General features: G+C 42.8%; 1 protein-coding gene across 2 annotated transcripts in view; it reads right to left on the bottom strand.

Annotated features, from left to right (window-relative positions):
- Positions 1-27,609, bottom strand: part of tle5 (TLE family member 5, transcriptional modulator) — a 52,937-nt gene that overhangs the window by 23,934 nt on the left and 1,394 nt on the right. For both annotated transcript variants that reach the window (XM_074635457.1, XM_074635458.1), the window contains exon 2: positions 5,159-5,247. In XM_074635457.1, coding sequence (XP_074491558.1) covers positions 5,159-5,247 — 89 coding nt within the window. The remainder of the gene's footprint in view (positions 1-5,158; positions 5,248-27,609) is intronic.

Raw genomic sequence — 27,609 nt, 5'->3', positions numbered from 1 at the left:
AAGTGCTGACACCAGGTGACTCCTGCCCCCTTCATCATCATCATCACCGACGGCACTGTCATCACTTTCATCATCACTTCAACCCTCATCACTGCCTCCCACCTTCATCACCATCAGCACCACCTCCACGGTCATCATCTCGACTACCATTACCATCTTTATCACCATCACTGCCTCCATCATCATCATTACCGCCGTCATCATCCTCTCCTTTACTAGTCACAGTGGCGGCGTTTTCACCGAGCTTGACAAGGTGTCGATTGACAGGAGGTCAAACTGAACTCCAGAGATGGTGTCTAGCCCAAATGTCTGCTTTCTAAAATCAGAGAAGAGGCAGCGAAGTAAAAAGTCTAAATATAGTGTTGGGAGCGTTTCCTGCGACCCAGTCCCTGTGACAGCCATTAGCTGTAATCATGTCAGCGTTGATGTCACGCGAGGCGACAGGACAAAGGAGGACGCGTCAACAAGTCACCCTGATCGTCGAATGAAAAAGACAAGAGGGAAAAAAAAAAATCCCCTCGATGCCTTTTTGACTGAAGCAGCCGGTTACGACATGCCAGTCTCAGAAGGCATCATCCGATGTGAGGACAGGATAAGACTCAGATCAAATAAAGATATGCGCAGGCACACGGTGGATAGTTTCAGATTTAGGATAAGTCTGAAACCTGTTTGATGGTGTGTATATTTATGCTGGGATGTTCTTCTCAGCTGTCTGCAGGAATGACAGCTCGATTACAGCGAGCGCTGGCTGAATCTTCATCGCTGTTAGTCTTAACTGGCAGACTGAACACGGTGTTACACGGGGCCAATAATGTGAGCTCACGCATACACACAGTATTGTGCTTCTTCTATAATTATCGCAGCAGCTGCGGCTTTAACTTCAGGTTTGGTTGAGTGTTCATCCTTATTCATTGATGGACATTATGACACTGAAACATATATGATTAATATCTTATTTTGGTAGCACTTCATAATAACCATCATTTATAAATGGTAAATTTAATAAATAAACTTAGTTATTGGTTATTTTACTGTTAATAAACAACGAAATGATAATTCATGTTTACTAATTGTTATTTTATTATTAGTTTGTGTAATATGAAATAATTGAGTTTATAAATTCAATATTGTAGCGGATAAGAGACGATAATCACATTCTGTTTAGATTAGTAAAGTATTTATTAACAGTTTATTGTTGTACACACTAATATATTAAGTATTTGTTAATAATTACCAAATGATTTGTAAACTTTTAAGAAATCATTTGTAAAACATCTATAACCATTACATACATAGATGGACCAGAAACCAATTATTAACCATTGACCAAGTATTAACTATCTAAATAATGTTTATAGATGCTTTACAAAGAATTTATTAACCATTTAACAAGGTATTATAATCATCAGCTGCAACATTGATGTTTACAAACCAATTATTAACCATTAACAAAGTGTTAGAAATATCTATGTAATGTTTATATACGTTTTACAAACAATTTCTTTAAGGTGTGCAACAATAAACTGTTAAAATAACAAATTATAGCATTACTAATAATTAGTAAATATTATTAATTATCATTTCATTGTTAACAGTAAAATAACTATTAACAAAGTTTAAGTAACTATCACTTTACCATTTATAAATGATGGTTATTATAAAGTGTTACCCTTCTTTGTTCTTCAGTGCACACTGAAATAATGAATCCATCTATTTTCTATCCCCACAGAGGAACCGGAGCCTATTCAGCATGTATTGGGGACATGTTGTGGGCTAACACAACACAAACACATTCGTGGGACAAGTTATCAAAAATCCAGGAATCCCTCCAAACTCCATTCAGAAAACACATGAAAAGGGTGTAGGACCTACTTGCTGCATGTTGATAGTCCCACCATGCCACCCAGTTTAGAAACTATTGCTTGAAATATTTATTCAGAAAAAGAGCACACGGGAATCCTGTAATGACCCAGAATCTGTCTGCTCTCATGGTGCTCCCAAAAACACTCATTATTCAGGACACAGAATACAGAGAAGCTCTTTCCCAATGTAAAAGTTAATAGCCTAATAACAGCATCCTGATGTGTCCTGGATTTTGCGACTGTCAGTTACTCATTCGCTGTGATCAATTACCTTCACTGAAGTCTCAGGAGTTGTTTTTATTCCTTCTGAAATTGAATGAGGACCAGCAATGGCCTCATGTGGTATTATCCTTATTTGAAATTATCTTTAATTGCGGCACATTAAAGTAAAAAAGTTTTTAATAATCTCAAGTCAAGATGTAATTATTCTGCCAAACAGTATTACACCAGAGACTTTTTTTTAAAGTGGTGACGTCATTGTTTTTAAGATGGTACTGCTGTGATGAATAGAAGGGTGCAGGGATGGCGTATTATTGTAGGCCAACCCGGAAGTTAGCGTCGCCCTAGTTCCCTCGACAAAATCCCAATGGGATTTCTCAATTGGGTTTTGGATTATTGCAGAAAATAAGCTCTGTGGCAAACAACCGTTTATGATACTTGTATGTTTTGTTCAGCAAGATAATCTTGACAAATGAACACCACTTTTATGATTTTTGAGGTGCGAATGCAATCGCCATAAGTAAAAGCTAACGTTAGGCTATTAACAAACTACACCACGGTCACATGAGTGCGAGTATACACAACAAGGCTGTAAAGGCGGACGGGTCAGCGTGATGACGCTTAGTAGTCTCATTTAGCCACTTGTTAGCAACTGCCTTTTTTAAGATACGTAAAAGGCAACATAGAGGGGGCGGGATTTATGACCTATACAGCAGCCAGCCACCAGGGCACGATCAAGATGGTTTGGCTTTTCTTTTGGGGAGTTGTCATGTCGTGCATCTTTATACACAGTAAATGATGGGAACACAGTCAGTCTTACGCCATGGCACGCAACAGATATCCAACCTGATCAGCAGTAATGGGGGGAAGGCTTCTTTGTAGGGGCAGTTTCATTCTGCCACATATTCTTGTGTGTTGCATGATCAGCCTCCACTTACCCAAAACGCTCCCCTTCCCTCCTACATAAAACCCTTCCTGCTATCCCTGTGTACATGCGTAAGCTGTGTGGTGGGTTGTCATGACGACAGGCCTCCCCGCTGCCAGCCTACCTGGGATTGGCTTTGTGCCTCCTCTGATTGGTGCTCAGCAGCCCCCGGGCCTGCACCGCTGCTCTCAAACGACACTTTGATGGAGTTTTATTGCCGATTCTTCCGTCTCTAAATCGCTCCTGCTGTCATCTTTATTTTGATTTATGTATTCCCTGATCTATTTATGCATGTGAACGATGGGAGGGGAGGAGAGGTGGGAGAGGAGGAGGGGGGTGGGAAGAGGAAGACAGCGACAGCTACAATGCTTGCTACTATACCCGGGGGAACGCCTGCGGTACATTTGCCTTTTAAAAGGCTTCAGTAACAGACAAGCACGGCGCAGCAGCAAAGCGCTACAAAGCCTCGTCTGTGGCTCCCGAGCCCCCCGCCCCATCCCAGCCCCCCTCCAGAGTCAATAGGCACTGTATGCATGTTCTGTATGCTCAGACAAAAAAGGTATTCTTTCAACTGCGCCCCGGCTCTCTGAAGAGGGTTAAACGGTGCTGCTCACCGTTGTGGGAATTACAAAAACCAAAAGGCGAGGAAAAAGACGCGCCGGGTGTTATTGTTGCTTCAGAATCCTCCGCAAACAAGAGCGATCAGACCAGAGCAGGGATTTTGCACACAATTTGTCAGGCTTTCATCTGCCTTCGCCTGTCTCTGTAAGCAGCAGAGGCAAGCCTCTGGAAGGTTCTGGGGAGAACCGGTACAGAGGAACAAACCAACCTCCTCAGGAAGGAAGGCGGGCTTCAAAGACTCCACTCTCACAAAGAGAGGATCTCTCGCTGCGATGCAGACCCCGTGGCGTCCCCCCTCTTTATAACTGCTATCAAACAGATCAGTTGAGGTCGAACCAGGCACTTTGGAAGTGCCTCAGACTTCTGGCACTGTAGCGGTATTTAAGCAGCAAAGGGAGATCAATGGTCGAGGGTAAACGAGATTGATTTAGGTATGAGTCAATAAAGGATGTTGCCTCAATGTGCAATGTGATGGCAGAGTTGAGGAATAGTGAAACAAAGACAGACGTCTTCATTTTATCACAATTGACGACTAAGTCCCTCAAGCTCCAGCTCCGTTCTTCTTTAAAGCTTTATTTTAGGGTTGTTATTTACATTACAAACACTAACAAAAGTAACATTTGCATTTTGGAAAATAAAGCAGCACAACTTCAACTACTCACTCCAGCACTCGGGACTAGGCAGACATGATGGGAAATGTGGGAAGTCCCTGTCGCTACAATACTCAGGGCACTTTTGTAATAATTATGTACTGAGGTGGGTCACACAGATACTGATATTGTAGACCATGGTATTCTAATTTTTGAAACGGGAGTTCAGTTCTCTTTTGAAACAACAATTAGAAAGTGTAAATGACAGTTGTCAAGGTATAAAACCAATGATCTGCTGATCTTTACGAATCAAGACTTCGTTGTCTAACAATGGCATGTTTAAATCAAAAATTGAAAATCGTATCGAATCGTGGGGATTCGATACAATTTTCATGACACCCCTAATTTAAATCTAAGTAAATATTCATTCATACCTCATACATGTTGAATTTTTTGCTTGCCTGTAGACAAAATATACATTTTTGCAGTTCATCTGATCTGCTGTGCACCGACTAAAACTTACAGTAGCTTAGCATCTAATAGGAATTTATTAATTGGAAGTGTACCAACTGAACACTGTCTCTTTTTGACCTATAATTAGTGTCAGACTATAGATTTCTTTCTAGGGAACTTCCTAGGAAAGACCTGTAAAATAAAAAGTGGGCTAGTTTCCAAGAGTATGTGACAACATTATGTGAAATTAAGTGTTGAAAAAGGCCATACATTCACATTAAAACCAATTTCTGGCCAAGATGTGGCAGCGATATTGCAGCTCAATTCTGCAGTTTAACATTGTGGCTACTGTTACAAGAATGTGTGCAATAAAGAAAAACACTAAGTGATACGTGTATAGCCTGGAGATATGCTCCTCATTTCAAAGAGCTGCTTTGTGTTTGTGTGTTTGTGTGTCTGTGTGCATGTGCAAGTGTTTCTGTTTGCACCTGTGGTATTGTGCTTGGAGGAACTGGAACTCATCCTTGATCCTGTCACAGGAGTCAGAGGTTGTGAATTTCAGCTGCTGCGATGAAGCCTGCCAAAGAGAAAAACACAAGAGGAGAAAAAGTTAAAAAAACGAGTGAAAAGTAAAAGAAAGATGAGAAAGAGAGCAGAGTGAGAGAAATAATTAAAAACATGAACAAGAAATCAAGCAGTTTTCAATTTGATACAGTCCGACGGGTACGATATTACTGTTTGCCAAGTATGTTTCCACACACAGGGGGCCAAATGCATAAAACCCATGTGCAGATTCAAGACTAAAACTACATGCACAAAAGCAGAAACATGCATCGTTTCTGCCAGATTTATAAACTGCTGCATATGCACTGTTCTGTTATATATCTCAATCACTGTAAAATGATGTGCCTAACCCCCACACAGACACAATTAGCCATAAATGGATGTCGACACACCCCTATTTAACCTTCTATAGACATAACCCAGACTCCCTCTGTCCTTGGTCTGGCTCCGGCAGCGTCTTTACAGTACAGAGGCAACCTGAAGAGTTATTGCGCACACGGCCATTATGAACAAAAGCATATGTTGTGAGCCATAACAGCCTATTGATTGATGACACATGACTGAGTCAAAGTTATAATCCAATGTGTGTTATTATTCCAGCGTTCCTTATTGTTATTCCAACATTCAATTTGAGTGACGATACATAAACCTATGTGCTCACGCTAGAGTAAATCTTGCTAGTATAAATAATGATGGTAACACACATTTATAAATATTATTATAGGGAACTTGGTTGAGAACGTGTCGAGGTGTTGAAAAGATTTAGGTCCAAATAAAAAGTCTCTTAAATTCACACATTGACGTCATCCTTCTCTTTGCCACGTTGTGTCATCACACTCAACTGTTCACTTGTAGACGTGCTTGTTGTTAAGCATTAGTGGAGTAGGGCTAGGTGATATGGATAAAATACATATGCGATATTAAGTATATTATGTTGAAAGTCAATTCAAACATTTTACCATTAAAAATAAGTTAAGGTACTTTACCACATTAATGCAAGTAACAAAATAAACATACATTAAAAGAAACAATGCACACAAAGATTATAGTTTTCTTTCCAACAACTAGAACAAGTAGATTTGTCATCACATCGTGACAAGGATGTCTGCACCAAATGCCACACCTGCCGCTCTTCTCATTTCTGTTTTGTGGTTTGCCGGAGGAGCTATGAGCAAAGATGCACAGGTGTGTCCTTTGCAGAAGTTGTTTTGGCACCCATGACGCATAAAAGAGCGACACGCAACTGGAATATACAAACGTTGTGAACTCAATTGAAAGTAAATCGATGTATACAAGTTGTCATGAACACTGTAATGCTCATCTGACAGATCATAAAATACAGCGGTCGGCTATAATAAAACAATGGATAGATGATGCAGCTGTGCCCACACGTCATATTTAATTGACGTCGCTTTAAAATGACGGATGCCTCATTTTGTTAAATGCCTGCTGCCTCGACTCCTCTCTCTTGGTGTCTCTTCTTTGCCTCCTGCGCTCACATCTCAGGTGGGACTAAGATGCGAGGAGAGGAGGCGAGGAAAGGAATCGAGGATGTACAAACTGAGAAATGAGATGATCCCCCGGTGTGTCGTAGAAATGGGGATACGTCACACAGCCAAGCCAAACGGGGCAAGGTGTTAGCTCTGTCAGCACTGTTGCCGATGTTAGCGCTATAAGCACCATTAGCACCATTAGCTGCTAGCCGTCGGCTCAGACATCTCTGTGTTCAGAGCCGTGTGCAGGTAGGCAATCCTGACTGTATGGGTTGTAGCTGCTGCGTTAGTGGGCCAATCACACGTTGCATTAAATCGAAGAACGCTCCCGCTCATTGGCTGCGAGCAAAACAGTCATCTTTTTCTAGATCTGGGCACCGATACCCAGCCCTAGTTGATAAAGAGATTAAACGATTAGTTGGTTAACGCATTAGCCAATCTGCAACAATTTTGATATAGTTTGAGTCACTTTTGAAGCAAACATTGTAAAACATTGCTGGTTCCAGCCTCTCCAACGTAAGGATTTGCTGCTTTTCTTCGTTTTATATTGTAGTAAATCTAATATATTTTGGTTTTGGACTGTTGGTTGCTATCTTGGTCTCTTCACAATTGATATTTTCACAATTTCCTGATATTTTAGTGACTATTTTTAAATAATCAAGAAAACTGTTTGGATATTCATTAGACATTAAACCAGACTATTTTGGTAATGATTGCCATGGTGTCCTGTGTAACCTAGCACTAGCCTAGTGAGGGTTCATGGTTCATGTCATAATTTGGCCTGCCATACTATGAATGTTCACTGAAAGGCACAATGGATAAAACTGTGCACCAAATGACACCCATGTCATGTCAAAACCACTTCTTTTGGGCCTCACACAGCAAGCTACACTCTTCCACCTAGCGTGGACGTTGCTATTAGCCCTTATTGTAATTCTGTCCACACTACATTCCCCAGGCAGCCGTGGATGGCCTGGTTGTGTGTTAGAGCACAGCAAGCATCAAACCCAAATAGGGACAAAATCTCATTATTTCTCAGCAGGCTGCATAATGGGTCATGTGGGGAAAGAAAAAAAAAAAATCGACATTTTCCCACTAAGATCGAGCAGGCATAAAAAACCATCAGAAATCTGATTGCAGCACTTACGGGAAGCTAGCCCGCCGCTGTTAGGAATGACCTGTCGCTTTGTACCCTGCTCCCCACGGCATGCCGCTCAGCTTCATTTTTAACTACAAATAGGCTGCTTCGCATTCACAGAACCATGGCCAGGGAATATGCTAAGCAACAGGATTGCTTCAGGTTGTAGGAATGAACCTGCCTGCTTCAAAGGCTGAATTAGTTTTTGCTTTGTGGCTCAGTAGGCAGCGCTTGGCTCTAACATGGTTAAGGGCTGGGGATGACTTCTTTGTAAAGCCTCCTGGGGTAAACACGTATACTCATGGTATTATATCAGTTTGGACATTGAATTTGAACATTTAGATTATGTCAAAAGAAGCATTAAGGTTGGAAAAGAAAGAAAGACTAGACGGTTAAAAAAAAAAAAACACACAGTCCCGCAAAACAGTGACAAGCCCAGTGACCTCAGCCATTACACTTTCAAATGTCATGAGAAGTGCTGACATTATCATGCTGCCGCCACACACAGAAACCCCCAATCCACACAAACCAAGCCGCTGCTCGGAGACAGAGCCTCCGACTGTAAAGCAGAATAACCTTTTCCATTATCTCTCCGGCCAGTATGGCATGGACCAAACTCAGCAAACAACAGCTCGGATATATGGGTCTGTGCCACACAGAGCCTGTGTCAACACAAGGCACTTAGCTACAGGCAGCCATGTAACTCACACTGCAATAACTGTTCCCTGCACTGGTTTCTGAACACTGTGTGTGTTTGTGGGTGTGCCTACAGGTTACCCCCTGTGCCTGAGGGTAGAGTTGTTGCCCTAGATCCGATTTCCTCCCTGTGTAGTGCAGTATGCAAACGTTTAAAATACCAACGTTTCTCTCGGTCAACAGCCCAAGGTAGGACATCCTGTTCCACAGGGAATAGAGAGGGAGACAGAGAAGACAGACAGAGGAAGGCAAGGGAAAATAAAGCAAGAAAAGATAGGACAAGAACTTTTAAATTTAATTTCAGTCTGGACTAAAGTGGCGGACCGACCGACATTGCCATTCCTAGAGTTGTGCCGCTAGAATGAGAAAATTGAACCGATCAAATTTCAGTCAAGAGTTTATTTGTAAACTCACTGCAGTGATGGCTTTGTTTTCTGGGGATCTTATCACTGATATCATGAAAGTGGGAACTCCTGAACAACAACTCTTTGTTATAGTTGTGATCTTTATAGTAGGGATGAGCATGAGTACTCGATTTGGACGGAAATATTTGCTCAACGTATCGAGTAATTGTCTTTTTGCTTTGTAAAAAAATAAATAAACAAAGCCATATATATGTGCAGTATAAGCTACATAATGTAAACTTGCGTACCATAGAACAACTATTTTGATGATTAACCACAAGGAGAAAAACAGCAGAGACAGATAACAGATAATCAGGCAACAGGCAATCTCTTAGCACACACTGTTGTGATGCTACCAGGGCAGAGAAGGTTAGCCAGCTCATCACAGAAATGGTGACTGTAGATATGCTCCTATTAAGCTTTGTGGAAGGAGATGGCTTCTGCGAGCTGATGGCACATACACTGATGACAGAGGCTGCCATGCAAGGTGACAACTTTGGCCATCAGGATCTAATCTAAATACTCATTCACACACCGATAGCTATGCCTTCGGGAGCAATTTGGGGTTAAGTGTCTTGCTCAAGGACACATCGACATATGACTGGAACAGCCGGGGATCGAACCACCGACCTTCTGATTGTTGGACGACCTGCTCTACCCTCTGAGCCACAGCCGCCCCAAACTTTTTCAATCCTTTCAACATCGACAAAGGCAGCTCAGACCAGATCCACTCCTTCCGTTCTTACCTTTCACAATAAAAGCCCTACACATATAATATTCGCAGGCAATTATTTTTGCATTTTCGTGTTGTTTATTTGCCACGCCCCCTTAAAGGCCTTAAATATCAACAAATATGGATTGAAGCAGAATATTTCATTCGATAAAAACATGCTGTGAATTTTGGAAATTATTTTTCAATACATTTTTACTTTTGGACTGAGGACTGAGTGTTGCGTCGCTCGCTGTGAGTGTGTGAGAGAGAGAAGATGGAAAGTTTGCATGCAAGTAAGTTATTAATCATAATAATTCAAATGTAAACATTATGAATGAAACTTTGTAGAGCCCTACAAGTAACCATCACATGCCATTTCATTCAGAACTGTGAGTTGAAGACCGCTGTGCTACAGACACGCAGTTCTGATGATCAGCACACCACACCTTTTTTTTTTTTTTTGCAAGTAATTAATAATTACTTAAAATGCCCATCCCTACTTTATAGGCATCATTAAAGTTGCTAACAGGCCTTTATATCCTGGTGAGGAGTTCTAGAAACCATTAAATTAAGCAGGGCCCAACAATAAGTTTTACAATTGGATACCGGGCCATCAGCTTTGTTTGCCTAAGGTGATAGAATGGTTACTAAGTTTTTAATTATGGATAACTGGAGTGATGTAAACCTGTGTATATAGTCAGACATATGTTATATAATGAAATAGCTACAAGGCATTTTTTAATGTGGGAGTAAAGGTTGCAAGCAGACTAAAGAATGTAGTTGGCAGTGGTCGGCATCTGGTTGCCTAGGGCAACAAGATAACAGTCACACTTCACCTTATACTTGAAATGTTTCACAGATCTCTAACAGAGATCAGAACTCTACAGCAATAAGGATGTATTTTATGATGCCAGATCAAATGTGGCCATATTTGGCAGATGGCTGGCAAAATTTTAAAGCTTGGCTGGAGGTGATGTTAACGTACACGCTAGCTCACGAGTCACAACCTTGCTTAAGCCCCAGACACACCAACAAGACATCAAAGAACTAGTGGCAACAAAGGCCGACCGTTGAGTCGCCTCACGTCGCTTTTGTCTTGGCCAAAAAGTTGTACTCAAACACACCGCAAAGACTACAGCCAAGAAACAACTCTCCCTACCAGCAGGCGGCGTTAGTCTGTATTCGGCATTCAAAGACCGAAAGATCGAGGACGGCGGATATACAAGCCGTTGTTATGATCAGTGTTGGAAATTTACTTTTTTGTCCACCTGCCACTGTGGCTGGTGGAATCCAAAATCTAGCAGCCACTCAATAGATTACCATTGTTCTTTTGGCTAGTGAGTAAAGCAAATCTAGCAGCCACTTGCATATTTTACCAGCATTTGGCTGGTGGCTGGTGCTAATTTCCAACCCTGGTTATGAAACATGCATGAAACAAAGCGGCGTCTGCCGACCATTTTCACACCACTCTCACTCACCACTTAGCTGCATTCCAGATGGCCATGTCACTGTGAAAATATCTGTGTATTGGAATGATCAGATGAGATGAAGATGAAAAATTAGAAGAGCCTTGTGTGTGTCCTCTTGACTTACATGTTTGCTTGCTTTTCTCACTTCTCCTTCTCTTCTCGCGCACTGATTTGTTTAATCTGAACAGCCAATCGGAGTGATTTCTCTCACCGACGGGCTCCGCCGCCGATTCAAAATGCTGAATTGGCCAAAAAACTTCTGACACGGGCAGACTAGAGCTGACGGTGTGGGACACACCGCAAAAACTAGGCTGACAGATGCTCACTGTCGGCCCCAAACTGTCCGACGGCCGACCGTCAGCTTGGTGTGTCAGGGCCTTAACAGGACGGGAAGGGAACTGATTTAAGCCATAGTTTTGATATTAAAAAGCACATCCAACACAGGGCTCCTAAAACCAAGGAGAAAACACCACCACGACAATCTTGCTTAGTGTTTAACACATGCAGCTGCTGGTAGAAGTATTAGAACGGTCATATGAGATTGTTTTGTTTTGCTAATGATGTAAAATATGTTGCAGTCTATGATTAATCAAGGTCATCACAAAGCAGCCTAAATACTGGATAAAACATCCGAGCAAAGAGCAGGAGTTTGAAGGACGGTTCTCACAGAGCTGCCCTGATACTTTTGCCACTACACAACCAGACTATGCAGGCCTCTCCTGGCTCCATGCAGCTAACAATGTTTATTATCCCTCTCTCTGTCAGTGACCAAAACAAGGTGCTCAATGGGGGCCCGAGAGCCCACAACAGATGGATGCCCATAATGTTAATGAAATACTGCCGTAATATTGTGACACATGCCATCTGCTGTGACAAAAAAAAGGTGCCTACGCGCTGTGTGAGTGAAAATGTGTTTGTGCAAGAGAGAGGCTACGTGTGTGTGTGTGTGTGTGTGTGTGTGTGTGTGTGTGTGCACTCTTTTGTTTGCGTTACAGAGGAATAGCCGAGACAGTGTGAATGTGACAGAGAAAGATACAGTATTCGTGTGTTAGAGCAAAACAGAGAGCCTTAACATTGAATAGGTGTGTGTGTGCATCTGTGTGCGGGGTGTGATAAGCCTCTATGTATGATGCTTGGCTGCCAGAGGAACAAATATTCACTGCCATGAATCATACACAAGGATACAACAGCCCACACACACACACACACACACACTCTCCCGCACATGCAAAATTTGCATAGTGCACACACAAACACACATGCACACGCACAGCACCTAAATGTAGGACAATCTCTAATTTGATTCTGCCCTGCTCCTTTGAGACGTAATTAAAGCATTAAAAAGCTTTGTGCGCTGGTGAGGCAATTGAGACAGTCTTCAGCGAATAAATGGGATTCATCGTTTCAGGAAATTGCTGCCCCACCCCCATCCCCCACCCACCAACCCAAAGCCCACTCGTCGTCACCCCCCACCCACCCTTCCTGGCCTCATCATCTGGTCCAATCCATGTGAAATCTACTGTGAAACATAATGTCTATTTTAAATAAGAATCAGGCTAAGGCTGTTTCTGCTCCATAGATCAGTCGACAAAAGGCGATGGGAAGGGATGGAGATTACAGGGGGGGGGCTCGGCTTTACACACAGACCACACTACAGTGATTAGACACACCAACAATACATGAATACAGTACATATATCCAGTAGAGCATTTGGACACACAAGCAGAGCACACACACAATTACAATACACACAACAGGATACACTGGAAAACATCCTCCTCAGTATAAATCCTGCCTGAGGGTAGCGGCAGTGTGGGGATTGTATTTCCTGGAGCACTGCCTGACTGTTTACATCTCAGTTGGAGTGTGTTTGCGTGTGGTATATATGTGTGTGTGTGTTGGGGGGGCAGGGATGGGGCCTTGGCATTGTAATCACTCACTAATGACTGGATGTTATCTCACTCCCACTTTTAAATGAATGCAGAAGATCTACACTGGCGAGCAGTTGGCCTATTTCTCAACGCCAGGCTGTCTTGTTTGCTCCATAGCAACGGTCCCATGGATGCCATTTGAGCCTTCTCTGTCCATCTCAGACACAGACGCATTATTATTCAAAAGATAACGCAATGACGGAGAAGAAGGGAAAGTATTTCCGTTGAAAGCAAAATATTCATTAGCCTTTAGAAATGAAAGGGGTAAATTAAAGCCTAGATGTGAGTGCAGTATGTGTGTGGTTCAGAAAAATGCCTTTGTGAAAAGTGCTGAGAGCAGGTACAGAAAGTGGTGTTTAGATGGGATGCATTACTGCAATACATTCGGGGTAATTCAACACTAGGGCTGTCCCGAATACAATTTTTTTTCAATTACCATGGCAATGGTCGAAGCTTCGAAGCATTCGGGTTAGGAATTTCACAGTCAAGAAATCTTCCCAGCGGTTGATAAACTTGTGACAACACCGGTGTTACCGATTAAACCTTACTTTGACCTTTACCACCGGATGACTGTATGTCTGACCTCTCCAGTCCAACTTTCACCGCGAGGCTGCAGGTTTCCACCTTGAGCTGCTGCTCTGTGCACACCAGCTTTTACTGCTCCATCCTACACACGGCGATTGCCTCATTGACATAATGGTTCCCTTATAGCATTTGGTTTAAATCTGAAATGTTGCTAAATAGGCACTTTTGCTTTTCACTTTGACACCAAATCCTCTGCCATCGTCTTGTCCGTCAACTCTCTCTCGTCCCGTGTGTGTGAAATCTGACTCCTTCTACTCCGTACGGAGCAGACACTTTCACTTTCAGATTGTAGTGTCCATCATCCGACTATATATTGACGCCGCTGATACGCCAAAAAGAACTAAATAGGTTTTATTTCTTTAAAAAAAATGCAAAACAACGGTGGGGACGGTGGGCAAGTAATGTAATCTATGTATGCCCGATCACCGTGTAACACAGACTACCGTGGCAAGCCTACTGGCAACGCCAACTTAGAAGAGTGTATGTGCCGGATTATACTTTGGCTTTTTCCTCTGATATCCAATCCAGTGATTTTGGACAGTATCGGACCCATACCGATACTGAGTATCGGATCGGCGCATCCCTAGAAATGATAGGGGTAAATTAAAGCCTTGATGTGAGTGCAGTACGTGTGTGGTTTAGAAAAATGCCTTAGTGAAAAGTGCTGAGAGCAGGTACAGAAAGTGGTGTTTAGATGGGATGCATTATTGCAATACATTCGGGGTAATTCAACACAACTCTGCAATCCAAAGAGATTCACATTTTCTGGGCCCATTTCCTCTAAAATAAGTGTCTCCATGTAGCATGCACCCAACTGAAGGGGATAATTATGTCTGGCTCTGTGTATTGGTGAACACAACATGTGGGGTGTGTGTTTAACATGTGGGCAAACCTCTCAGCAAAAATCCATCATGACATGATTCACCGAGCCAGACGTTGAGGGCTTAAGCCTTTTGCTAATACACCAGCAACCAAACAAGATCACATCCTCCATCTAAGAATAGCTCCGACCAAACAATTCCATCTAAATATCCCAGATTAGTGTTTGGACTAAAGCGTATGTGCCCAGTGATCTGAGAGAGGGACAGGGCTAACTGGCCCGCATCCAAGCTCTCACCGGCCAACTCTGTCTGGGCCAAGTGCGCCTTGCTATGTTAGCTGCTCAGTGTGTGTGTGTGTTTAGTGTATATATGTGTGTGTGTGTGTGTGTGTGTGTGTGTGTGTGTGTGTGTGTGTGTGTGTGTGTATGAGAGGAGGCTGAGGAATAGGATTGTGTCTTCAGCCGCTCTGGACAGGGGCTTTAGAGCGCAGGGAGAGCCTAATCCTGTTTGGGCCAGGAATTTGATTTTGATTATTATCTCTCACGAACCAAGCCAAGGCTTACCCCCATTTCTGCAGCGTTATCCCCACAACACACACACACACAAACACACACACCTCCCCCTTGCAGCCCAACAGATTTGACCTCGTTAAGACGCTTTAAAGGGGATTATTCTACTTTTATCACTTCGAGTGAAGTGCCCTTGCAAACATAGGCTTGGCAATGGCTCGGCCTCCCTCCCCACTCTGCAGAACTGTCTTGACCCCCCCTTGTGCAAGGCCAGCCAAGCGCGCGGTACAAAACACACACTAACATGACACTTAAAGCACACTGCCCTGCAAACACAGATGCACATAAATGTCGTAGACGTTACCCACAAACACGCACGTATGCATGTACACAAACATAGCAGAAACAAGGTGGGGGAAGGCATACTGTAACACAACACACACTGGAAAATAGTGCCGAGATTGCAAAGCCAAGGGAAATGGGCAATTTGTCAAGAGTGGGGAAAGTGGCGAGGCCGACAGGGCTGTGGGTTTGGAGACCATGGCTGAGATTAAAGCCAGCCTCGCAGAAGGGGGGCTTTAAGATTACACCCAGTACGGTTGTGCAGATGATTGATGCCTGCTTGTAAAAACCAAGGTTATTACTTACAACAGCCGGCGAAGGAGGGAAGACATGGAGGCAGAAAAGGAAGATTAGTCCCAAAGTTCGCAACAAATAAGTGGACAATGAAAGCAGAAAGCTGGAGTGCCGGCATGTGGCTGACACCAGGGAACTTCTGTTTCATCTGCTCAACTGAGGCGCCCGCAACAAAGTCCTAGTTTAAAAAGGTAGAGCCAATTTTTCCCTTGGCTCCAATCCAGGCCATTTGATTTTGAGTACGAGTACCAAACTAATCTTTATATTATGCTACATTATAATGAAATTTAAGCACATTTTAGGCCACATTCACACAGACAACAAAACAATGTCAATAAAACACTCATTCATTTCAATGACACCAGAAAGGCAGTGTGCTCTCTGTGTGTTGAGGCTTTAAACTGGGGACACACCGACCCGACATCAAAGAACTAGCGGCGACGAAGGCCACTAGTTGAGTCGCCTTACATCGCCTTTGTCTGGGCCAAAAAGTTGCACTCAAACAGACCGCAAAGACCGCCAACGAACAACTACCAAGTGTGTTTTCAGTTCATGAAAGTTATACTTAACCTTTTTGGTCGCCTGAAAATGTCTTACTCAACGTTCGGTTGTACTTAGCGCCACCCTCTCTTGTCACTTCTGGTTGCAAAAGACCAAATGCGTTGTTGTTTTTAACCGCCGGGAGACAGCAGTGATAATGTCCAACATATTTGTGAATTCGGGGACATTTTATGAATCTAAAAACATAAGGTTACTGTCTACCGATGGCCCGATACCGACATAACTATATATCAAGCCATTTTGTTGAGTTGCCTCTTGATGCAGTGTATATGTCTAGGGCTTTTATTGTGAAAGGTCAGAACGGAATATGTGAAGCGGTTATGCGCAGCTGTTGACAATGTGGGAGTAATAAAGCGTTAGCCGTTATTTTATTACCTTCAAAGTATAGGCGCAATGCAACCCTCGGCTACACAAGCTGTTGTGGATCACCTCTCTTGTGAGAAACACACCGACACGTCAGTGGCCCAGGACACATTCGTGTACACACTGTTAATAGAATGTGGCTATATGCGGCCCAGACCACCTCCGAATGCGGTCTGAGCGATCAGATCTCAATGCGTCTTACGCCTGTACTCAGAGCTGTCCACTTGTGATCGGATCACCCAAGACGCATGTAAATGCCAGGTCTGAACTGGGCCATAGGCACACACAAACAGAGCAGCTAATTCTCTTGTCTGAGCTGGTGCAGTGCCTTTCGTTTTGGCAGGTCTAGGGGCCCTGGCCGGGACGAGCCAATCCGGCAGCCCCCCGTCGAGCCGCTTTGTTCCAGCCCATCGCACCGTTCTGCTCTGAGGAAGGGCTGCCCCACCCACCATCACCACCACCACCACCACCCTCCCTCCTTCCTACCCACCTCCCACACACTCCTCGTAGGGAGCCACTGCTGAATACTGATGCAGCCGCTCCACACACACCCCCATCTTCACTCCCACACAAAAAAATAAAACACACCACCCGATGAGCTCTCGACTGCGTGTGAACGTGCACGTGAACACACACAAGCACAAACTCATTACTATTCTACTTTTTTCTCTCCATGCACAACATCCTTCAGTCATGCACGGACGCACGCACACAAATCTGCACACGCTCAGATACTGCACATGCACATACGTCCATAAATGCCACAGAAACACACACAGATATTTACATCAGTAGCTCCTACGGACTTGAGCAAAACCATAAACATGGTACGACTCAGATGACATCTGTTTTTATTTATATTCACGTTCTTTCTGGTACATTTGCTGCGGTGCTTTATGTAATGCAAAGCGGCCCCAGCAGACAAAGAGGTACAAATACAACTTGCAAATCTTATTTTCATCAACGTTTAGGGGGAAGCCGTGGTTTCTAATTACATGGTTACATTCATTTTGACAAAGTTCTTGGTTATTTTATGTTTTATCCCATGACAGCAAATAAAACACACACTAAGCAGTCTTGTATTCCCTTGGCCTCGCCTGTACCCTATGAATATGCCGCTGCTTGTTTCTGTGGCCTTTTAATCTGTAAATTAAATGTACTTAGAGTTAATACAGATTCTTCTTCAGTTATTTCTGCCCAACACAATAAATAACCACAAGGTGAAAGTTGTGTAACTGATTGGCCCAGCAGGGACTGCATCATTCATAGAGTGGTGACATGTTTTCTGTCACCTTGATTCAGTATTTCCATCAAGCCAGAGGCTGCTCTGGTGGACGCTGTGAACTCTAAAGGGATGGTGCAAAAAGTGTTTGTGTGTTTGCTTTAGCTGTATTCACACTAATGTGAACACACCTAAAGCTGTATAATAGGGGGCACCCTATTTTCAAAAATGCTCTCCAAAGAGAATGTATTTGGAAATGTTGACATACGACTGTTATATCAGGCCTCTCAGAGTCAATGTGATACAAATATAAGAATTCTCACTTGTCGAGGCACTCACTTCCTTATGCTTGCTTTGTAAACAACTTTTCACATTTTGGAAGTGGTAGACAGCCACATGACAGAAATTGTATAAAGCTGCAAGCTCACGTGGCCTAAGCATGACCAACAAAATGTACATTTGAATTACCAGAATTTCCATTCGCTGTTTGCATCCCTTGTGGTCTATATCCGGCACTTTAACAGTAAGTGGCGAACTTTAACAGTAGCGCATAAATAACCTGAGTGGAAACGGCAGAAATTTGGAAACGTTTTTACGCTTGGTTGCAGTGAAAACGGTGTATCAATAAAAGCAAAATGCGACATAAAGACCTGTATGGAGAGACAAGGAGACCATAACCCATTGTTGATCTTTCTCATATTCTACTGAAATGGCCTGTGTTGAACAATAAGATATTATAAATATAATAAGACTTTTCAGTCCAAAATGGCAGCAGCAACTGTAGTCAAAAAACACAGGAGTTTCGTCTCTTTGTTTCTATGCTCTTTGCCTTTTGTTTCTGTGATAACAGAATCAAGGGCAGAATCGCAGAATTTAAAAAAGCCTTATTAGGGCGTATCAGTTACTGACAGTTTGGCTAGCTATGGTTGCTAGGTAATGTTAGCTTGTGATAGCTGGAAATGTAAAGCTGCCCTCACATGATCAGAAATGTACTCTTCGTTCACCACGAAGTAGAACCTTGATGAGGCAAAGTGTAGCGCAGGTATGTCATTGAAAGGTGCACAAGGAAGCTAGCAACAGTTGCAGCTGTTATCTCAGTGGTTGCGCTTTGAAAGGTCAGCGACAACCGAGGTCAGAGTTGAAATAATTTGAACTCGGTGGCAATTTCAAGCGGTGCGCCATGCCAAGGGTCCGGTCCTTCCTGCCATCTCTCTACTGGCTCCATCTAATAAAAGGCATAAAAAGCCTAAAAAACTATTTAAAAATAAAGTGTGCATACTAGGGCGCACGGGTATAAAAGATAAGAGTGTTTGAATATGTATTCAAATGTATCCTCTCGGCCTACTTGAGGCCAAGTCAGAGTGTGTACGTGTGTTCAAGAAGAGAAGGGCTGCACCAGTCTACACCCCTCCCTTTCAACCAACCCAAAAGCATTTTGACAATCATCCACTGTGGCCCTTCACAAAAATCAACATCACCTGTGACCCATGGCCTCAACTCGGCCACTCAAAAGCAGGGCCTCCTGCAGGGTAGGGGGGGGGGGGCGTTCGGGGGCTCTGCGGGGCTCTGTTTGTCATGCTAATCAGCTAGCCTAACCTTAACGACCCAGACATCTGCTGGCCTGCGTGTGTCAAGCCCCACATTCAATTTGTTCCCCAGATACAAAAAGCAGATAAGACCCTTGAGGCTGGTAAGAATGTCTGCATGTGTGTGTGTGTGTGTGTGTCCTTACTGTTGATGGGTGAAAGGGAAAAATCCTTTTATTTCTATGCATGTACTAGAGCAATAATTACCAGCAGAGAAGAGAGCTAAAGTGTATGTTCGTGTGTTTGATGCTCGTGCTTTCTTGTCTGTGTGTGTGTGTGTGTGTGTGTGTGTGTGTGTGCACGCTTCAATGTCTAATACCCCCCACCAACAAGCACACACACACACACACACACACACACCGAACACGTGTGTGTGTGTGTGTACGTGTGTGTGTGCAGCAGAGCGACAGAGAAGGGGTGGGGGGAGTTTGTTTAATGGGCGAGACAGGGGACCATGGGGATTAAGCTCCCCCCAGCTGGAGGCTTTAGAGGAAAGGCTGGGGGCTGTCCTGTTAATTCAAGTGGGCTTAATAATGCCTGTGCACCCTCTGCCCCTGACCCTCCCACCACTACATCAGATCTGGGAGGAAACGCATGATAAAGGGAGACAAGCAGGAGGAGGAGGGAGTGTGTCTGTGTGTGTGTGTACAACCTGTGGCCATCTCTACAGTGGAGCATGGGCTCAGGGGACTCGAGAGAGAGATTTCGCCTCCATATTACTTGCGCTACTCTCCGGCTTTGGCACCGGGCCTTTTCTGTTGCTCCACTTTCACGCCACAGCCAGCTTTGTTGAAGCTGCATTAGGATTAATCAACACCCAAACAATATGGCAAATGCTATCAACTGGGTCAGCCACTGTGCCAGTATCAAATGAGGCTTTTTCCTATTAAACCAATGAACTGTGCCCGAAGCCTGTGACAGTAGATTAAAATGCAGCCATTGATTTAAAATACACACGAGTCCTTCATAAACCTTTGGTCTTCTTTGTGTCAAAATAGGACAACTATCTGAAATAAACAAACTCATTGCTTATCGCTTTTTTTTCTAGATATAATAACAATAGAGAATGGGATCGTGACGTGAGTGACAGTGAGCAAAGCAAGGCATTGTGGTATTTTAGGACACAGATTGGAAGCTACGGTAGAGACGAGTGACAGCCAGGCTGCGGCTGGGAATCCAAATAGGGATGGAAAAAACTGTTTTAACAAATGACCACCAAGTCAAAGTGCTTATTAATTAGCTCATTCTTGTTTCCTAACTGCAGAGCTCGGCTTGGAGCCTCATGATCACCTAGCTAACTTTAACCTTCCAACTGTAACAGAGTCAGTTTACACTTCACATTATATCTGTATTCTCATTAACGTGACAATCTATAAGAAACAACTTGCTCATAAACCTTTACAAAGTTGTGACAGCACCGGTTGGCGTAGTTATCAACGCTGTTAGCATGGTGGCTAATCTCCCTACTCTGTTATGACATATCGCTTCAGCTGTGCATTCAAACATGCTGTCAAACATACTATATCTATATATTTTAAAAAAAGAAATCCTGGAAAACCTATAAAAAAGTAAGCACTTCCACTAGGCATGACTATAATGTTTTATCGCACAATATGTACCCAATACAACAAAAACAAAATGTCAAGACTGTGGGACATGGCTGTGAACCCCTAACGAGCACCTCTGGAAAGAAAGCAAGAACCATCCAAATGCATACTTGCCAACCTTGAGACCTTAAAAATATGGAGGATTTCATAACCAAAGTCTTCCCCAAGAAAAATTTGAGTTTCAGAGACTTTGTTTTCTGCGTTACGGTGACTTAAAAAGAACGAAAATAACAAAATAAGAAGTACACTCCAACAGCATTTTTATGTTGAACTTTTAATGAAACCTTTAATTCTCAGGAAAGAAAACTGAATTATTCGCCCCTCTTGCATAAACTAATATTAATTTTCATTTATTCATTTATTGCCCCTGCATGAGTGTTTCTTTCAGTTAGCTCTCCTTTTCTTTCTCCGTCTCTCACTCACTGAAGGCCCTTTCAGGCACAACGCGACAACGACACCACTGCACTCTGAACCCCATTATTTCGAAAGGCTTGGGCCACGCCACAACGTCTTTTCACCATGACAAACAAAGCCCAACTTCCGGCGCTGCATGCTGTGATGTGTGGCAGCTCAAACTGCGCTGTGTTCCACCGGGAAACGACATTTGGTGTAGCTCAATTGTCGTACGGGTGGAAACAGTAGGGCTTATACACATGGTACAGTGCCAGAAACAGGTTAAGATAACGAAAAAGGAAAAAAAGTGTGAAAATGTATCATAAATCGGGAGAAATAGGGGAGAAATGTGACCCCGGGAGGAAACCGGAAAAGGGCAATGAAAAACGGGAGTCTCCCGGGAAAATCGGGAGGGTTAGCAAGTATGTCCAAATGGGGGAAAATGGCCTGAACAAGTGTTGGACAGGAAAATCTTTCTCTTGTTTCTATATGAATCAGCTAAAAGCCACGAGGCCATTTCACATACACTTTACATTAACAAAATACGGTAAATTGCCTAAAGTGTCCGGGCAAAGGCAACGTCTTCTATGATTCACACAGGAAACGCCTTCGCATTATTTTAATGCAGTGTGACCACACATCACCACCGCCAATACAGCTTCCTCTGCTGCTTTAAATTAGACGCATCACGCATGAGGGGATCCTCGATTGTGCATATCCTAGTGGAAAATGTAACGCTTTTGTTCATATATGGGACTTTAACACTAATGTTACTACAGAGAGAACAAAGGGAAATAGAGGGAAAGCAGATTGGGTGCTGACTGAGTCGGTTTGAGAGATCCATCATCTGTCATTATGAGGCAGCGCCGTTACTCTCTCATCCTCCTGCTCCTTATCTTTGACACTCATATCTATATGAGTGTCACACATTCTCCCCATCCCCGGGCCCCTGTGACAGCAGCAGCAGGAGGAGGATTTTGAAGAGGGAAGACGTGTGTGTGCTGTATATTTATGTTTAAAGCCACAGTAGAGGGTTGGGGGGGGGGGGTCAGTACACAGGTGGAAATGGCGTGTTGTAGCAGGTTAACACTAAAGCAGCTGCAGAGCGAGTGAAGAGACATCCTAAATTCCCAAACCCCATTTTTAATCCTGTGTGTTGGGTCTTAATACTCCAATCAAGCAGCATAAGGGCACTCAGATGGATTAGAAAAACAACCTCCTATCAGACAGACAGGCAGGCAGGCAGGCAGGCAGGAGTGGAGAGGCCCAGCTGCTCTCACCTTGGAGAAGGTGAGTGAGTTCTCACCCCATCAGGAGGCGACTGCTTCACCACTTCACCCAGAGGAAGGAGGGTGGTGAAAACAGGGCTCTAAAGTGGCATCTCATCACAGTAATTCCCTGAAATTAAGTGCAGGTATCTGAACATAATTATGAATAGGCATCCCTACTTTTAACGTCAAACTGAACAACGGTCTGTGACTTTAGCTTTAGGATATTACAAAAATGGCTGCCATCCTGTACTATAGGTTTCCTCTGAGAGGGCAGCACAGTGAAGACCTACTGGAAAAGCACAAATCGCACGACTTCACCTCCGCCACTTCTCGATCATTAACTTGGGCGTGTCAACTAGCCAGTAGCTTGCTTGTTAAGGCCCTGACACACCAAGCCGGCGGTCGGATGTCGGTGAGCTATTATCGGCCTTGTTTTTGCGGTGTGTCCCGCATCGTTGGCTCTAGTCTACCCATGTCAGAGTCTTTTTGGCTGATTCAGCATGTTGAATCGGCAGAAGAGCTCGTCGGTGAGAGAAATCACTGATTGGCAGTTCAGTTTAAACAAATAAGAGAAGAGAAACGGACGTGAGGAAAGCAAGCCAACGAGTAAAGTCAAGAAGGCACACATAGAAGGCTCTTCTAATTTTTCATCATCTCATCTGATCATTCCAATACACAGATATTTTCACAGCGACATGGCCATCTAGAGTGAAGCTAAGAGGTGAGTGAGAGTGGTGTGAAAATGGTCGACAAACGCGGCTTTATTTCAAGTACGTATCATAACCGGTTTCTGATGATGATTTCTGAATGCTATACAGACTACTGCAACCTGCTGGCGTGGAGAGTTATTTCAACTCACGCAGGCGCAGAACATACGTGCTAACTGGCCGTCGGCTGTAGTCTTTGCGGTGTGTTCAAGCACAACTTGTCGGCCAAGAAATGGGGATGAGGCAACACAACAGTCGGCCTTCATCGCCGCTAGTTCTTTGATGTCGGGTTGGTGTTTTTTTGCCTGGTATCCCACAATGCTTTGAGAGGTAATAACTTGTGTAAAATAGAAAATGAAAAGCGGTGCACCGCATTCAGTGGGTACCGCGAGATGGACCAAAAGACTTCTGAAAGAAATCTACTCTTAATGTTCAAACCATCTAACCAAAGAGTGTGGAAGCAGAGAGACGAAATGCCGGTGTTTTTTTTTACAACAGCTGTTGCTGCCATTTTGGACTGAAAGTGCTTATTGTATTTATAATATTTTATTTTTCAACACAAGCCATTTCGGTAGAATATGACAATAGAAAAGAAATAATTTTGTACGGCACTTTTTAGGCGAACGTTTTACCGGTGTCCGTTAGTCGCTTTCAGTCCAAAATGGCGGAAGTGTAGCTTTGCTGCTGAAAGCTGATGTTGCAGTGGGACATACAATTGACAATATACGTTCTTTGATGTAACTGGCTGCTAATGTGTTGAACAGAAGTATGAAAAGCACAAAATGGAGTCCCTGAAGTCTTTTGTATCCCAATTGTGTGTTTTCCCTTTTAATCTAAAAAGAAGCCGCGATAAGATTTTATTTAATACAGTGACAGATATTTGATTGATGTGTTTAAGGAGAGCACAGCCAAAACAGTAGTTTTTTTTTATCTGCGGTGGGAATTGTTCTAAAAACAAACATCCTTTTAGATCATCAGTTTCAGAACACTTAGTTTGAACTCGGTAGGACGCACAGCTTATGCAGGATTTCACTCATCTGACAAACCAGGGCCAGAGGTTCCCAAATCCTCACATCCTGCTCCCTACAGTCTGAGAACACACATCAGCTGCTGGCTCACTCACATCAGCAGCAGCACCACAATCAGGCAGCCACACACACACACCGACTGCCAAAGGGCAAACCCATTCATGTCACAAAAGACATTCAGGTTCTAGCTCCAGCAAACAACTCTTCCGCTTTGAGCGGTAAGAGAACTAGTGGTGGCGACAAGACGTTGCCAGGGAGAAGCAGAGGGCACAGTCCCTGGCAACACAACAGCCTTCTTGCTGTTGTGTGTTTACCTGACTGACTGACACAAATGTTAGATTTGCCCTTGCGAGGGCAAGGTGAGATGGCAGCCAAAACTAGGAGGTGGAAATACAGGTAAGTCACCATATTTGGGTTTCAGGAAGGTTTCTTGTTGCACCAGGCCAACTGACCAGGCTTCTATTTTCAATTTTGGTCCCAACCAGAAACACAAATTCTTTAACTTGACTCCTTAGTAGGGCTGCACAATTAATTGAATGTTAATCGCGATCACGATTTTGGCTTCCCACAATTAAATGAACATGATCAACTGTGATATTGACATTTAAAATGTGTGCTTTACTCATAGAAACTCTGCTGCATGAATCAAGCGCTTCCTTAACTAACAGCTAGAGACGCACCGTCAATCAGCAGCCGATCGAAGCCGGACGGTTTAGAGCAGTCTCGTATATCTGATTTCTTGCCGGTCACACACACATGTGCAGCCGCCACTTGATGGTTTTACGTCGGCACACAGCGGCACAGTCAGTAACGTCATACACACACAACACGTCGTCGGTGTGGAAGCGGTATCTTCAGCGTGAGTGAAGAAGACATCAAGCTCTCAATTTGTCACAAATGCAAGTCCAAAATAAGCCGTGAAGGAACAACCTTAAAAACATTTGCAACAAATAACTTATTCAGAAACTTCTTATATTGTAATTCATTCTCACGATGCTGGTCAGAGAAATCACTGTGACCGGAGCTGAAGAGCTCCGTTAACAGAGGTTCCATTGAGTTACATTATGGAGCGTTCAAGCCCCGCTCAGTAATGGTAAAGGGTTAATGATAAATTATAAAGCTTTGTTTATACTCGCGCGAGTATAAACAAAGGCGTACAAACTAAATATTGTGTGGATAAGCAATAAGTCAACGAGTGGTACCGGAAAGGAAAGTAGGCTGCCTGGCAACAGTAGTAAAACCTAAACACCGACGTACGTACCGCCAAACATTGCATTTGTGTACTGTGACTATTACTGTCGCTTACCTCTAAGTCTAAATTACTAAATTACCTTCGCGCACCGGCAAATGCCGTTATGACAATTTTCTGACATGCGCAGCTCGCGCCGGCTTCACTACAGCAACCATAAACCAAGCTTAATGCTATCATGATGTGTTCAAAAGTAACCTTGTAAAATGTAGTTTTTGGCGAGAAATATGATCTGTTTAGCTTCCTACAACTAGCTCTAAGCAGCTTCTAATATATAATTATAACTACTGACGCCAAGATTTTTTTTAATCAAAGCAAATAATAAAAACACAATCAGTTATTTCCTAATCATTTAAAATTGTATGTTTTTATGAAAATAACCACTATAGATAACAATAACAAAGTAAAAGTATAACATTTAGAGTTTTTGACAGTTAAAGTAGTACAACATGGAGGTGAAAGCAGCGCTCTGTTTATTTAAATGTGAAATTGCAATAAAAATATTTTGTCCCTAAAATCTATGAATAATCGTGATAAATAATCGTCATCTCAATATTGATCAAAATAATCTGGATTATAATTTTTGCCATAATCGTGCAGCCCTACCCCTTAGCTGAAATAATCACTGTTCAAAGCAGTACTGGATGCTTCTACAGTGACAAGTAACACAATCCTACCAGTCACTTAACATAAATGTTTGACCAATGGGCTGAGAGAGTCCTCATCACTGATAAATACATGCCCTGGACTTAGTTTCTGTTACCATGGAAACTTGAGATTTAGGGGAACAGAGGCGATGTGCGCTTTTTACAGTCATAAAAACACCCACCTGCACATAATAGTGTACAGTGAATACAATGACAGCCACTTTTGCTTCGTTATAGCAGAACTATACAGCCAAAATCTTACAAATAAATATGGTTTTGGCATTTTAGAGAATGCAGCCAATTGGAAATACACTGACACAAGGGTGTACAAATCATATGGTTGTGAAATATGACAGCATTCATTAGAGCTGTTTGATTTGGAGGATGCCATCATCTGGAAAAAGTTAAACAGTTTAAATCCCAAATACAAAAGGTTTTCTCTTTTTCTCTACAATCCCAAACCACATATCTTCTGCAGAACTTAACAGAACTAAACACTGCAGTTATAAACCCCCCAAAACCCTGTTTCTAATAATACATAGTACCGTATAGCCAAAAACATAAAAATATATGGGGGTTTTTTTTGGGGGGGGGGAGGGGGGATGCAGTCAATTGAAAATACGCTGACACAAGGGTATAGAAATTGTGAATATGACAGCATTCATTAGAGATGTTTTAATTTGGAGGATGCCATCATCTGGAAAAAAGTTTAACAGTTTGAATCCCAAATACAAAAGGTTTTCTTGTGACAATATTACAAAGATTTTTTCGAAATACTATACCATGACATACTTACTATACTATGGCATTTTTATGTAATTTCTTTGACATATTATACTAAGATATTGGAGAATGCAGCCAATTAATAAAAATACACTGACACAAGGGTGTAAACATTGTGAAATATGACAGCATTCGTTAGAGATGTTTTAATTTGGAGGATGCCATCATCTGGAAAAAGTTTAATAGTTTAAATCCCAAATATAAAAAAGGTTTTCTCTCCCATGTGTCTCTATAATCTCCAACCACACATCTTTTGCAAAACTCACCAGAACTAAACACTGCAGTTATAAACCACTGTTTAATGATATAAATAAACCACTGTTTAATAATATATTCTTTTAAACATAGTACTGTACAGCCAAAAACATTAAAATAAATGTTTTTTTGGAGCATGCAGCCATATAATTTGACTTTTATTGACATTTACTTTTGCTTGTATGTTGTTTTAAAAACTGTATAGATACTGTCTTGGCCTTGACTCCCTTGGAAAGAGATTTCGTGATATTATCTCAGTCTTTTTTTTCTACAATCCCCAACCACACATCTTCTGCTGAACTTACCAGA

This window comes from Sebastes fasciatus, chromosome 5, assembly GCF_043250625.1.
Source record: "Sebastes fasciatus isolate fSebFas1 chromosome 5, fSebFas1.pri, whole genome shotgun sequence".
Classification (NCBI taxonomy): Eukaryota; Metazoa; Chordata; class Actinopteri; order Perciformes; family Sebastidae; genus Sebastes; species Sebastes fasciatus.
This window is presented reverse-complemented; position numbering and strand designations above follow the sequence as displayed.